The sequence below is a fragment of the Falco peregrinus genome, chromosome 2 (genome assembly GCF_023634155.1).
Source record: "Falco peregrinus isolate bFalPer1 chromosome 2, bFalPer1.pri, whole genome shotgun sequence".
NCBI classification, from domain to species: domain Eukaryota; kingdom Metazoa; phylum Chordata; class Aves; order Falconiformes; family Falconidae; genus Falco; species Falco peregrinus.
In genome coordinates this window covers 92690964-92706316 of record NC_073722.1, presented here as the reverse complement: position 1 = coordinate 92706316, position 15353 = coordinate 92690964, and the positions used below count along the sequence as shown (strand labels likewise).

The 15353-nt window shown below is 49.1% G+C and overlaps 1 protein-coding gene across 11 annotated transcripts in view; it reads right to left on the bottom strand.

Moving 5' to 3' along the window:
• The window catches only part of NF2 (NF2, moesin-ezrin-radixin like (MERLIN) tumor suppressor), a 49517-nt gene that overhangs the window by 4586 nt on the left and 29578 nt on the right, over positions 1-15353 (bottom strand). For 2 of the 11 annotated variants that reach the window (XM_055795265.1, XM_055795258.1), the window contains 4 exons: positions 14807-14912; positions 9384-9514; positions 7382-7541; positions 5570-6839 (listed from right to left, as the gene is read on the bottom strand). In XM_055795265.1, coding sequence (XP_055651240.1) covers positions 6780-6839; positions 7382-7541; positions 9384-9514; positions 14807-14912 — 457 coding nt within the window. In that variant the 3' untranslated portion in view covers positions 5570-6779. The other 9 variants (XR_008745688.1, XR_008745687.1, XM_055795263.1 and 6 more) reach the window with 9 other exon arrangements.

Genomic DNA, 15353 nt, shown 5'->3' with positions numbered 1-15353 from the left:
AGCTCTAAGGTAGCTGCCTTCTCACATCTGATCAGTCAGGCATAGGAATAAACAGAGAGGAAATTAAGATTGCTCTTTACTGCACACTGACCCTCCACCACTGTTGCTCTGCTGTGCCTGGAAGGAAAACTCCCCCTCTCCCCTTTTTCTTTCTTTTTATTCTTGTTTTTTTCTGGTTGTTGAGCAATTACAGCCAGGGCTATCCTTGCTCCCATCGCAGGCAGCACTCGGGTGAGGCAGCAGAAAAGCCCTGCCACTGGTCGGTGGTGCGGTCTTGACAGCGAGCATGGTACGGCTGCGGCACGCCAAAACCCAAGGGATCCACTGGATGAAGACGGGCAGAGCCAAGGGAAGCTCCCAGGGCAGCAAGCCCCACGGCAGCCTGACTCATCCCACCCAGCGCTGCAGGGGTACACGGAGAGCCTGCGGAAGCGGGTGGGCGCGGGGAGTCCTGCAGGCAAGCTCGCTTCCCACCTCCTTTCGGCTGCAAAAGCCCCAGACAGCTCTTTGCAGGGAAATCCCACTCCCTCACGCAGGGAGCAATGGGTTTTGCTCTTTTTCTGCACCAGAACATGAAAGCAAAGAGGAGAGCAGCCGGCGAGGACAGCACAGCCCTGCTCCAGCCTCTCCACCATCTGCTGGGGGAAAGCCCCAAGGTGGCTTCCAGCACCCCTGCAAACTCTCTGCACCCTCTGCCTCCCCTTTGCCCAGCCAGGCAAGGAGGAACATAGATCCCCGTACTGTAACGTTGTGCAGGCGAGGCAGAGTGATTAAGAGCAAGTTACATTCTCGTCAGTGCAGAGAAGGGAAAAAAATTGATTTACAAGCAGTATTATGATAATCTCCTTCCTGCGGGAGGGAGGGTGGGCTCCACAATGCCCTACCAGAGCCATCAAAGAAAATTTAGAGAGAGAGAGGGAGCGCAATTAAGCAGCCAGAGCTCAAATGAATCAAGATATGAGAAAGGAAAAGAGTCCCACTCCCTGCATTCCTGTGCTGGGGTTCTGCTGAGCTCTGCTTTCACCCAGCGCTGCTGGACTGATTTGATTTAAGATAAACAAACAAACAAAAGCAACCCAATAAGTTCCTCATAGCCAAACACAGTTTAGAGCGGCTAATCCAGTAACTGCAGGCACATAACTTCTGCTGGCCAGGCAAACCGAATAGAGAGAAAACTGCCTGGGGCTCCCAGCGAGCCCTTGAGAGCTGGTGCTCTCCCCACGCACTGGAGGTGGGGCACGGGCAGGAGAAGGGGGCTGCAAATCACATCAACCTTCCACCATCCTCCCAGGTCCCAAAGAACAGGGAGAGGTTTAAAATTTCTCACTTCCTTGCTATTTCCTTGTTTATCCTGCAGCACGGCAAGGCTGAAGGAGAGGATGATCCATGCAGCACCCCCTCACCCCATGCGATGCCAGGGATGTCTTCCTGCTGCTGGGAGGGACTTCTATGGTCCCCTGCTACATCGTCACCTGGTGCTGCATACAATAACTCCTCTTCATTCCACCCCCACTCCCCTGAACATCTTTCTCCCTCCCTGCCTACTACCCAGTCCCCACTGGCCAGGTGGACCTTCCAATTCCCACATTTACTTTTGAAACCAAAACCTTCCTATTTTTCCCTCCTCACCCCCTTTCCAGTCCCCACCTCACCATTTCTTTCTTACTCCCACGCTGCCGTTTATTCTCTCTTAAGCACAACTTTCCCCCGGCCTCCAATGCTTTGATGAGTGCGTTTAAAAGAAAGAAGATGACATTCCATTTGAAGGAAACACTTTTCAAAGGCTGCCACAAAAATAGCTGATAGGCTTGACGTTTCCTAGTTTCCTTTTGCTCCTCGTAAACAAGGAAAGGAGGCTGCCGTGTCCCAGTTTAGCTGCCAGGGAGTTTCACTTCCCAGCTCCAAAGAGAACCAGGGCAGGAAGAAAACGAAGCTAGCAGGGACACGGGCTCGCACGCACGTGGGCAAGACCCATGTGGGATGCACCTCCATCTCCTCTTGCACTCGGAAAAACGTGTGCCCAGAGGTGTCTGGAGCTGTTCTGCTCACCGGTATCTCCTGGCTCTTGCCAGCATTCTAGCCGGGTGCCAGGTAGGGCAAGAAGCCAGCATCCTTCCTCATCTTTTCTCTCTACCCTCACAGCTCCCGAGGGGATGGGAAATGCTGGTGCTGCTTTTCCTGGGAAGTCTCTTGCTGGTCGCATGCCTGCTCTGCGGCACACAGCCTTTCCCTCTTCTGGGGGGAGCAGATTATAGAGCTATGCCACGGCAACACTGCAGTTCTGCATCAGACTAAAGAGCACCTCATCCATGTCCAGGCTGTCACAGGATGCACAAGGAAGGACAGACCCACCTGCTTGCAGCTCAGCCTGCTCTGTACCACGCAGGCTCCCTTCTTCTGCCCTTCCCAGAGCAGAAGTATTTCTGGTGCTGGTCCCCTCCCTCCACAGCATAAAGCTCCTGAGGCGCAGTAATAGCCTCCATCGCCCCAGCAAACCACTGGAGCAAAGCAAACCCATTTCACGCAGGGGAGTCTGCAGGTCCCAGAAGGGGAGAGGTAAGGAAGGGAGTCCCCGAGAGATGACAGAAACCCCACAAGATTTGCTGAAGTCCTCGAGAGACACTGTTCAGTGATCCCTAGCAAGATGCTAGCCAGGCATAGCTGGAAAATGGACAGAGGGAAGCTGTCTGCCCCAGTGCCAACCTCCCAAAAACCTTCAGCCTGTCCAGATGATGAAGTAGCTTCGTGACATTTGGTGGTGGCACAGCAGCTTTGTATCTGCATCATGAGAGACTCAGACAGCAGTGACCATCACTAACTCACCAGTGTCCTTACACTGCTGTATAGAACAGACCACAGCATATCTTGAAGGTGGGAGGAGTGAAGACAACCTGCAGAAGCCCACTTCGCCTCACTCACCGCTCCATGCCCGGCAGCCAGGAGCTGCTCACTGCCTAAACCGGAAGGGGATGATGCTGTGTCCGTAGGAACGTGGTAAAACATGACTGTTCACGGCCCAGTGATGATGGAAGCCCAGGCTAGTCTACTGGTGATCAACAAGCAGATCTGAAGTAGCTTATCCAAACCCCAAGCGCCTCAATGATTAAGAAAAATTCTTACATTACCTGAGTCGGGGGCAACACTGCACCACAACCAGGATCAGCCAGGAGAGAAGCCAGCAAGGGCATGGTCAGCAATAGCTCACCCCACCACCACCGTCCGCACAATCCCTGTGGGCTCCAGCAGTGCTGGCCCCAAGGAATAAGCTCAAGCCCAGAGAAACGCTGTGCCTGAGAAAAAGCCGAGAGCCACGTGAGAGCCTGGCGGGGAAAGGCCAAGCCTGCCTGCCGAAGCACCGGAGCACTGCTGAAGGACAAAGCTGCTTGTCTGGGAACAGGCGTGAAGATTTGCTCCTTGCCTGGATACTTCAAAGGGCTTAAATCACAGTAAATAAGCATGACTGTGCAAGAAGAAAGCAACTGGAATGAAAGACCCAATTGTGTTTTAGAGCAGCAGTCTGTCCTGGGAGCCTTCCTACACTGGAGGATGCAAGGAAAAAGTGGGGGTTTTTTCATCTTCTACCATAGCCTAAGTGGCAAACCCTCCTGAAGCTGAGCCAGCTGGAGTCAGGAGTGCCAGCCCACAGTGGAGAGCACTACAGAGAAGGGAAATCAGTTTCCAGATGAGGTGCTTGTGCTGTGCCCACAGAGCTCATAAAAAAGGATTAGCATGTTAACCACGTAATTAAACATGAAAAACTTAGCAGGCGTCTTCAAAGGCAGGCAACAAAACCCAGAGGTCACACCGCAGCACTTGCTGTGCATCTGGTTTAATTATGGGGGCTCCTCCCAGGCACCAAATCTCTCCCAGCTGCTGGATTAGTCTTTTCACAAACTGCCAGGGCTTCATTTCACTTCCTCATGCTGTGGCTGCAAGTGGATTTTGCCCCAGTTTCACCTGCCAAGGTGTTCTTCAAGCCAGTCGGGACGGGACAGCGGGTTTCAACCCCAAAGACACATACAATGCCTCCCCCAAGGTGGCCCAGACCTACAGGGTCATCCCTCGTTTTAGTCTCTTCCCCAAGGAAATGCTTAACAATGAGAGCAGCCTGTCTTGGGAACAACCTGCAGCTGGCACAAACCCCTGACCTGAGTGATTTACAGCACTGCCTGCAGCCTTGAAAGGGCTGGTCCATTCAAGAACAGCACAAACCTGTGCTGATCGCTTCTGGGTACCAGCCAGGGAGAAGTCTGCATCTAAAGCATCCTCCTGCCTCTGCTAAAGACCTCCAGAGGCGCTGGGAAATTGCTCCACCGTTGGCTGTATGCGCCCACCATGCAGGCAGGGCTGTGCAAGCCCTCAGAGTAACTTTTAACGAAAGCCTTTTCCAAAGGTGCTTACCGCCAGGTTTGCTACCCGCTGTCACGAGTACTGTTACCACTGCATCCGTGCCATTTCTTCCCTTTAGCGCTACCACTCCAAACTCGCTAAAACCCTGTGAGTGTGCAAGAACCAGGGTCAAGTAAAGAGCAAGAAAGCTTCCCCAAACTCATCCTCCCAAAGGAGGGAGTAGATGCTCTGCACACACCCAGCCTGCAGACTGAGGGCAAATCCTCGGAGGAAAGCAGGCTCTGGAAAGAAGAGACATGGCACTAACAGAGCGGGAGTCGCTGGCGTGCTGAAGGAGGCAGGGGACAGGCAGAGGCATCGCAGGCAGGAAGGACAGCCAGTGTCCCTGGGTGTGAGGGTGACCCTTCAGCACAGTCTCCCTGGACCACCCCCAGCTGCAGCCTTGCCCAAAAGCTACCTGCAGACACTGGCTGTCCTCGACAGTCTGCTTTACCTTCCTGTGACACTTCTCAAACAGGCAGACGCTGATAACGTGTCCACGTGCTGTTCTGCTCCAAGACGGAGGTGCACATTTTTAGCCTGTTATGACAGTTTTGGCAGCAAAGAGTTGATGGGTTTTGTGTGGTTGGCTGGTGTGTTTTTTTTTTTTAATCCTGTATTTCTTTCTGCAGCAAACAAGGGGGAAGCTCCTGGCTTACTTCATTAAAGACATCTTCAAAGGCCACCCTGCACCTCCAATAGATTCCCAGCCAGTGGCAGCAGAGCAAACACAGGCATGCTTAATTATTTAGGCATCTACGCCTGCACTCCCCCACTGATGTTGTCAACTCAACTTCTGCCAAGAAAGATGCTTCCCAGCACGGAGGACCAGGTGCAAAAATGAACGCAGAGACGCTGTGAACACTACCAAGGAAGCCAGAGCCAGGCAGGGCGGCTGCCTGCGACATGCTGCACGGGTTCACCGCAGGGACGGGCAGGGTGCTGCGCCGCAGGTGGCAAGCCTGGTGTCACCAGCACCGCACCCTGCTGTGGCATGGAAGGAGCACTGTCAGCGTGGCAGCAATGGGAGCTGGCTAGAGCAGTGCATATTGCAGGCAAGCTCATGCACGGGTTAGTATTACAGCCAGTGATCCCATCACCCCACGCAGAGTACCTTGGAATAACCTACTTTGAAGTCTCAAATGCAGATAGGTCTTCTGCCCTGGGCTTGAGGCTAAACCAGCAAAATAAAATGAACAACAACAACAAAAAAAAAAATCCTCTGTCATACGAGTAATGTCAGGTCATTTGTGCAATCTGTACAGTTTGCCTGGAGTGCTGAAGTGATCAGCGGCTTCCAGGTGGGGCAGAGGTTTGGCATTATTTAAGTATTGCCTAACTGCTACCCCATTTCCAGTGTCTTGTCTTGCATTTTCCTCGCCATCACAACTGCAAAGACAAAAGTTCTCCTGACCTCCTGGCGACAGGAACAAAAGCAGTCTGTAATTTTATTCTGATGTGCTCCACTAATAGACTATTAGTTAAAAACCTTTGCTCCTCCAGCTAAGATGTAGGAGCTGTGCAGCCTCGGTTCCCTCTTGGAGGGAGGGGACAGGACAAGACTCCAGCTTCAAAGGAATGAAGACTGACCGCATAGTCCCAATTACAGCGATAAGCCCGGAGAAGACATCGAAATGGTTGCCCAGCCACCTTCTTTAAGTGAGACAAATGGGACCATCAGCTCTCTATGAATTTGTCTCTGTCAGAAGTGAAAATTTAACATTTTCCGTTTAAACTGAGGACTCTGAGCAGAGACAAAACCTAACAAAACCTACTGGGAGCAGAAATGTCTTCGGATTCTATAATGACAAAAGGGCCTGTGAAGATTTTTTATTTTCTCTGTTCTGGTGGGACAGGAACCTGAATAGCTCAGGGCTAACACAGGGAAACGAGGAAGCGAGACCCACTAGATTCATTTCCCTGCCCCAATTCAGTGATCATAAATTGCCAGCCAGGAAATTTGGCATGAACCAGTATCTTTAAAACCTTTCAGATGTAACTCTCAGCTGGGAGTAGTAAAGAAAGAAGGATTTCATTTTAAAACCTGGAGTAGTTACCACAGCCTGCATCCCTTGCCATACAGATTTCCAAATCCTTCACAAGAACAGCTGCTAGCAGAAAGCCAGCTGGGTAAAAGCTTTTGCGGTGTAAAAGCCTTTGCAGATGAGTGGGGCTGACCACTACATCCCAGCATACCAATTACGGATGTGCCCCCAGCCCCTCGTTACGCTAGGCCCAGCTGGGAGAACAGCAGAGCTACTAAGCAAAGGAAAAGGTCAGGATGTAGAAATAAAGAACGGGCTTTGTTGTGACCTTTCAGGTGTGACCCCCGGGCTAGCAGACCCAGCCATTCTAACTTTTGGGCGAAGTTGGTCATCTCAACCGCATTTCTAGAGGCAGGTGGTTCCAGGGTCCACAGCACAGGGAGCAGACATTTCACACACACCCTGCTAGCAAGAAATTTTACCGTTAGTATTCGAAGCTGCACTACAGGTTACTTGAGAACACATTAAAAGAGAGGATGAGGCTTTTGGCTTTTTCTACTGGGAGTCCATAAGTCAGGAGTATTTTTGCCCTTAGTATTCACCAGACAAGCTCAATGCTGCTTCCTTGTAATGCCTGTAGAGAATGGCTGCAATAGGCAGATAGGGCTTTTCCTGTTCCTGGGGTCACTAGGGTAGCAGATTCCTTCTAACAGCATCCCTGTACAGCTTTTGTAAGATTCAGCAAGACCTTCAAACCTTGAGACCTTTGCATCCCCTCACACAGCACTGAGGAGACAAGGCTTGGTTGTGGCATATATAAGCCAGGACCAGCAGAAGCCGAAATTCTCTGCACCCTGATTAAAAGCTAAGCAGCTGGGGAAGAAAGCCTAGATCAAACAATTTTATTGTAACAACTTGTGCAAAAGGTAAACCAAATGGAAGGGTTATTTTGTCATTGTTTTTAAAGGATTTCATCAGGTGAGATACAAACTGGAGCCCTCTGATACCTTTTTAATAGTGTTGTGCTTGCTGTTGCCTCGGCTGGCATTCTCGTTGTGCAATATATCCAGAGCTGTCTCTCTCTCCTTCAGCTTCAGTGCCTCAATTTCTGTCTTCAGCTCATTCAGCTGCTCTTGCAGGTGCTTGCTTTTCTCCATGTACTCTACCCTAGCACACACAAAAAAGTCCTGGGTTAGTACTGGTCAGCCGCACGTGGTTTCATGATATCATGGCAGCCAATAATGAAATTGTAACAGAAAAACCTTACCTTCATTATTTCTAGTGTGTGGAACTGGCAACATTAATTTACAGCACACAGTAAACTACTCTGAGCAATGATTTGTTGGTTATTAGAAAGAGGACCCAGGCAGCTGACCCAAGAACAAAACTGTAAGTTACATTACTATAAAAAAAACAAAGCCAAGCTGGAGCTGCTGGATGTTTGTATGTCTCCCCATTTCTGAGTGAAGCTGCACCATGATTTAGGTTAACACTACACAGTTTCAGTCTACAAGATAGCAGTTTAAGCAGCTCTGCTCTACGCCACTGCACCCTCTCTTCAAACGCAGCTCAAAAACTCAAAGGCACAAATCCTTCCGGTATGGAAGCACCCTGATATACTGACTTCCCATGTTTTAGAGGATTTAGCTTGTAAACCATGTGGGAGCAAGCACTGCTCCCAAAATATCAGGTCTCTTTTAGCACACAGCATCCCTAGGGGAGAGAAATGTCTCCCAAAAAAAGAAAGGGAGAAAAAAACCCAAACCAAAACCCACAAACCCAGCCATTCCCAGGACTTGGCCCTAACTGCCTTCCACAATGAAGCATCGACTAGAGTAGAGAGAAAATAAAAAAAAATAATTAAAATAAAAATAGAAATCATACCATGCCAGCCTTGTACTTGCGATTAAACACCAAGACACAGGTCATAGCACCAGCAGACTAACAAGAACCCTTTCAGGGGGCCAAAATTTGTAGCGAGGTTCATCTCAGCATCCAAGGAAGAACAGAGCTGGAGAAGTCAGCAAAAGCATGCTATTGCTTTCAGCATTTGGCAGAGTCAAGCTCTTCCTGCTTAGGAGAGCAGGATGACCTAGTTAGCAACCTGGGTACAGAACGAGGAATTATCCCGTTATTTTCAGCTTCTTTTTCCTTCTAGCTTTAGGAAAAGTTTTTAAGCTCTGTCTCTAGCATGGTGGTCTGTTATTTCATACATGGGAGAGGGTACTGAGCAGAGACAAAATAAACCACATTCCAGGATCTGCGGGCACTTCACTGCAGCCCCAGGAAGTTTTGGCTGGAGTGCTATGGCAGAGCCCTTCTAGCTTTGATCTACTACCCAATCAATGAACAAAGCACATTATTACTATAGAGATTAAAATCTGATCTGCTTTGATTTCTGCTAAATTTGTAATTTTGAAGGCTACACTTACACCCTCAGGAAAACAAAAGATCAAAGCTCATAATCGCATCCAAACTCGCTTGCGCACACTTTTTATATAGAAACATGACACAGATTCCAAGAAAAAGGGGTTAAAGCCCTAACGCGGGACCTTAGCAGTCACTCCAGCTGTCTTCACATTCTCTGGACACACTGCAAACGCACAAGCACCAGTCTGCAACAGCTTAGTGCACCAGCAGTCAGACTGCTGTTAACTCTTACTACCAACGCAAATAATTCGAGCCTAAGCAAGAGCAAGGTGAACCACACAGAGAGGAACTGACTGGTGCAGGGCTCAGCGTGCTTAAACTCGCCTTTGAGCAGGCAGTACACCTGCATCTGCGACACCTGGTCCCCACCCGGAGAAATGGGCGACCAGTAGGTACATCATGTTCTGGGCAGAGCTACTAATGACCTGCTAAATGTGAATCCGTAAGACTTTGGTCCCTTTCACCTCACATCGGTACTCGTCTGGAACGTAAAAGTTAAATCCAGCCCTGGTGCGATTCCTCCCACTGCAACCGAGCGCAAATCCCAGCCCCAGCACCGACTGGATGCATGCCACATACTTTTCTTTCTCAATTTCCATTGAAAGCCTCTTCATGTCCGTATCCTTGAAGTCAAAGGACAGGCTCTCGCTGATGAGGTTGAAGCTTGACAGGTCAGTAGGCAATGCTGTCGTACTTGAGTTCACGGACTGCTAAAGAGAGAGAGTACAAATGAATCATTTTTGGCCACACGAGCATTCCGATAGCAAATGTTCTGTAACACAGAGGTAAAATCAGAGCAACACCTAAGCATGCAGTATAAGGTGCTACTTACTAATGCTGTAATAAGGTCCTGATCTGCTACTCACACAGGTAACAAGACACTCTCCTTGGAGTTGGGTGTATTTTACCATGCAGTGGCATTGAACTGGAGAGATCTTGTCATTTGCATGGGAAAAGGGAAGGGGCGCATGTATTCCTGGTGCAACACAGCCCACAATCCCATTTGTCTGAACCAGCCTTAAAATTTCTGGAGAGTAGATTACAAAGCTCTTTTTCAGCTGGTGATCTTCTAACACAGAAGGTGGAAACAGAGCAGTGAACAAGCCCAGTGCCCCAAGCACAAGACCAGCCTGAAGACCCCCTTGCTCCATTCCCAATTTATTCTTCAGTTTAGAGTTATTGCTCCTCTGGGACCCCACTCTTTGCAGTGGTAAAGAGGAAACAAAACACCACCTGCCTTCAAAATCTATTGACAAAACTTGGTAAAACAGAGGTGTTACCACTGCTATGCCACTGAAATCAAAGCTGGACAGACACTACCTCCTGGGAGACATCTGACAGCTATTTAACATTAAAGCAGATTTTAAAAGTGCAAGCTGTGAACAGGGGCAATGCAAGACCCTGTATGACAGCAGAGTCCTGCACTCCACTGCTCCCCAAAGCCTGAGCAAAGAACAACATAACCCCAAGAGTTAACTTGGGATGCAATTTCAGTAAGGTCCACAGAGATGCACTGATACATTTTTATCTGTGCCATAATTTACAGTTCCAAGTGTTTAGGAACCACTGCTAGATTCAGTTGGAAGTGCAGCGATAACATAGGGAGTCACTCATATCGCACTTGAGCAAGGATTTGTGACTTTCTTCCTCCTGCGAAATGCTGTGACTGTGATACCCCCCACTGAGACACACTGCCAGGCCCTCAGATTTTATCTTCCCCTTAAAAAATGACCTTTCTCTCAGTCAAAAATTCTGTCACACCTATAATAAACGGGCTCATTACCAGCAAAGGAAAAGCATCCTGACTCAAATCATCACTCTGCTCTTGCCATCCATTACGCGAGGTGGCAAGTAGCAACATACGTCAACAATGGTACAGCAGCTTCAGATGGCAGACTGCACGCGTGGACCTGAGTCAGAACCACTGCCAGCGTGCTCAGCCCTCATTTCGGACATGAGAAATCCAGCCTAGTGTACAAAAGGTCACCCGCCTCTCTGCTAGATGCTCCTTCTTGCTTTACAGGATTCCTGTAAGGAAAACAACGTGCACATACCAGCCTGGACTGGGGGGATGGTGGGAGATGGTGCTGCAGAGACAAGCTGCTCTGGCAGCACACACCAAAAGCTGGTGGGATGGTTCTAGGGTACCTACTCCAACAGATGAGATCTCAAGTTTCAGCTGGTTATTTCTTTCCCTCATTTCTCCTATTTGGGATACTCCAGGGATTGTTTGCAGCTAGCTCTGCTTCTATAAGAACTGCTAGCACTGGGGCCATGACAGATTTACTCTGCACAATAACCTGCTTCTTCCCTCACCACCAGCCTGGAATTCACAAACAGCCAGGGCTCGTCCCCTGCTCACTCCTTGGCTGGACAAACCTGAGAGGGATGACATTTCATTCACCCTGTAGAGGCAAAGCTGGAATGCAAACACCTAATACAAGCATAAACAAGTCAGCAGGCGAAACTGCATTGCTTGGCCTGGCTGGAGCATTACAGGTAAGTTAGAATCACACAACAAGAAAACACGATTTCTTACTCTCCTTTGTGATTGCTGCTAGCGCAGAACACAGCTGAATTAATTCTGGAGCAGGCGCTGAAAAGGGACAGCCCAGTACCTAAATTCCAGTCTCGAAGGAAAGGGGACAGGTCTGCTGAAGCACTTAACTGATTTAAATACCTGCATCCCATTGACATTCAAGTCCCTTCCCTGTAAGGCACACAGGTGTTCACAAAGCCCTTCCCACATGAGGTTCTACAACCTCTGCTGTGCAGGGGAGCCAGGATCATCAGAACCAGCCTGCTGGCCTTCAAACAACCTTTAGCATTTTTTTCAGCACAAGCTTCTTGGGTTTTGTTTAAAAAAAACCCACCCAAACAGCAGCAGTAACAGTTGAGTAGGAATTTCAGTTGCTGCAATCATTAAGTCCTGATGCCAATTTGTCAGGGTTACTACAGCTGCTTCCTTGCCTTTCCTCTGCACCGCTCTTTCATGAAGCAACAAAAAAAAAAAAAAAAAAAGTTAGAGAGCAGCCCCAGTGAGGAAGAGTAAGAAAAGAGCAAAGAAAGACCATGCTGAAGGCCTTCAAAGGCACAAGCTTAATATCTGCAGCAAAACATTTCCTTGCTATTTGCAATAATCCTGAGCAAGTCTTGCAGAAGGTGCAGAGATTTTTAATCCAGGGGACATGTGGTGATAAAGGGGACACAGACCTTTTCCCTTATGTATTTCCTCACGTGGAACAAACTGCATAACCCTGTTACCGCATTAAAGCAATTTTCTGCTGTTAATAGAGGCAAGCACCGCACTGACAGTGGTCATCTCTCTGGAGCACAGAGCAAGTGAGACAGATGATACGGAGGGAGCACAGAGCAAGTCACATCATGAGGGTTCCCCCACAGGGAGAGCTCCTCCTGTTGCTGGCACTGCCTTTACTTCGATGCTCAAGAATTTGGGTGAGCCCAAGACAGCCACTCACTATTTCAGAAGAATCAGAGCAGAGATGATTGTCTTCGGTTTTGCCATGAGTGGTACCTGAATGGCGATGGAGGAGGCAAAGAGCCGTTGCCGAGTCAGTAAAGAATGAACTGTTCTCTTAGCCCTGACACTCAGATTCATGTCTTATTTCTCATGCATCACCTACCAGTCACATGACAAAAGCAGCTTGGGCTTTAAGGACTAAAAAGACCAAAACAAGCTTTAAAGGACAAGGATTGGAGACTGGAAAGTGGTTTTTTTTTTATATAAAAAAGTGAACTGTTTCTTGCCTTTTCTGCAACACAGAGTTAGGTTAACAGTTGCACTTAATGATCTCAAGGGTCCTTTCCAAGCTAAATGATTCTATGATTCTATATCCATCCACTCCCTGCTTCCTCTCCTGCTCTTGCTCCCCCAGAGGGCCATCCTGCCTAGGGACAATACAGTACAAGCCCTGGGGCCACAGAAAAGCACAAGCTCAGTGTTACACCCTCGTTAAAGAAGAGAGGAGCTGGAATCCTGCAGCGTTCGGCAGAGCTGCCATTCACCTGAGGGACATGCAGCTTTTGATACTGCTTCACGCCTCAGGCCACCCTGGGCTCATTCCATCCCTTGGGCTGTGCTCGCCCACCAGGTGCCTCCCTGTGCTGGCAGGGGACGCAGGCTCGCCCAAATCCAGCTCTTTCCAGTGGTACGCAAGAACAGGATCTCAGCACAACTCACTCATCTGCCCCAAACACACATGCAGCCGAGCCATGAGAGAGGCCACAGGGGAAGGGAGAAGCAAGGCAGGTGTAACAGGGCATGGAACAGCCTGGCAAGGTGTCATCACCTGGATATGGGCACAACAGTCACACCTGCCTCCTCCTGACCTTGGAAAACAACAGCCATCGAGTCTGTGCAGCGTGGCGCTCCGCCCAGGGCTCTGAGAGGGGCAGGAGGAGTGGAGCGGCAGCTTCGTGAGGGGACCCTGCCACCTAACTGGGGAGGAAAAAAGCATGTTCCCTTCCCTCCTGGCATGGGCAGCCATGTCAGGAAGGCCAAGGCTCTTTAGGGAAAGGAGAGGACACCAGTACCATGTGTCTGGAGGTGGCAGTTCTTCGTGGATTGCCTCCAGGCAGATGCAGCTGGAGGGGTGGAGCTGTGCTCCATGCAATCCTACAACATTCCTACTAATGAGCCTTTAACTCCGCAGGCAGGAACACAGCCACGGGGCTGCTCACCAGCACAGGCACAGGGATTTATGCAGAAAGGCTTGTTAGCTGGGGTTCTGCCAGTCTAAGGGTGGACACAGCAACACAAGGGAACATGGATGTGTAAGAGCTGCCCAAACATCAACATGGGGCTGTTGTAGCCATGCAGTAAGAGTTTCAATGAGGACACTCCACCCTGTGCACAAGTTAAACCCACAATTAAAGAACTAGTGGATCCCAGAATGCTAGTGACTTGTAAAACAAGGAGCACTCCAAAGCTAAGCTTTATCGAGCATTGAGGTAGCTAGCACTTCACTGAGTGTCCCCCATAGCTAAGAGCACCTGACTATTTTCCATCACTGCTATTTTTAAAAGCTTCTGAACATTTTTGCAGGCAACTTCAGAGAATCGGGATAAAAAGTTACTTCATCTCAAGTCCTCTTCAATCTGCTCCTCAAAAGTTTCCAAAGGAGGCAGGAAGGAGCCTGCATGTACAAATTAAAATTTCAGTACTGGGTGGGTCGATAACTCCCATGTACGTCTGTTGAGTCTATTCCTGAAACTGTCGAGCTCTTCCCTCTTCCCCCCCTCAGTACAGCAAGGCAGCCGAACTGGCGACTGTGGCAGGTGTGAGCTGCAGGGAGGAGAGCACTTGATGGGTTTTGCAGGCCCTGCAGCACAATTAGAGAAGTGGAGGAAAGGAACTGCCAGGCAGATTGGAGCAACGGTCATTTAGTCTGGCATTTCAGTCCCCGGCAGCAACTGGGACCAGATGCTTTAGAGGAAGGTGTGAAATCCTTTTAATGGGCAATTATGGAGTAATCTTCCTTTCAAGGAAGATTTTTTCCACCACACCGAGGCACAACGTCCAGTTTATGCCCAAAGAATGAATTTACAGGTTCTGAACAATGTTTATCCCAACAAGATAACAAGAAAAAGGACATCCTCTGTTTTGTAAGTATTTAACGCTGTTCTAAAGGCTATTGCTGAGTTGGTACACTCCACATGTGCCAGCAAAGCGTGGCTCTGACATAGTTGCTAAATTGGTTTAAAATTTGCTGCCTTTAATTTCACCAGCAGCTCCCTTGCTCTTGTAGTGTGAGGCAGGGTGAGTGTGTGTGTGGGAAAGAGCAAAGTGATCTTCTGCTGGATGGGGTGCCTGGATGAAAAGGGCAAGCACTGCTAAGCATTTCTAAACAGCTGCTAAACAATGCAGTGAGACAGCTCATACCCCTCCATGGCTGGGATGGAGATACAAGGCTCCTCCAGGCTACAGAGGAAGGCACATTTATGGGCTAGGAACTAGGGACTACAATACAGATTGCTCTTACTGTGTAGGACGACTTGCTGGTGATCTCCAAAAGCTTCTGCTTTGCCCTCCGCTCAGACTCACGAGCCTCCTGAAGGTCTTGCTTTAGTTGATCAGCCTCCTTTGCCCTACAAAGAAAAACAGCAAATGGCAAATATCAGATTGAAGTTGAGAGGAATGAGAAGATGGGAGAAGCAGGATTACAGCATAGGTGTGGAACAGGTCAAGATTTGTCCTGCAACAGGAGCTAAACTACGAAATCATTTAAGTAAGGGAAATGCCAGAACCCTCTGACATGGGGATGTTTTAATTAGCACAAAACCCCAAGCCATAGAAGGGCAGCTCTGACACGGACTCTGTGTGAGCATCAGTGAGCATGGCTCAGGGCTGGAGAAGCACGCTAAGTCACCAGGACGGGGAGAACAACTTCAAAAGTTAAGCTCAGACTTACAGCAGGAGAGGCAGTTTTCTGACAAGTAAGCCTCTACTAACAATTACTTACTACATTCAAAAAGAAAAAAACGCACCCAAGATTGCACAGCTTTGCCTACTTGCATGGCCCAACAATT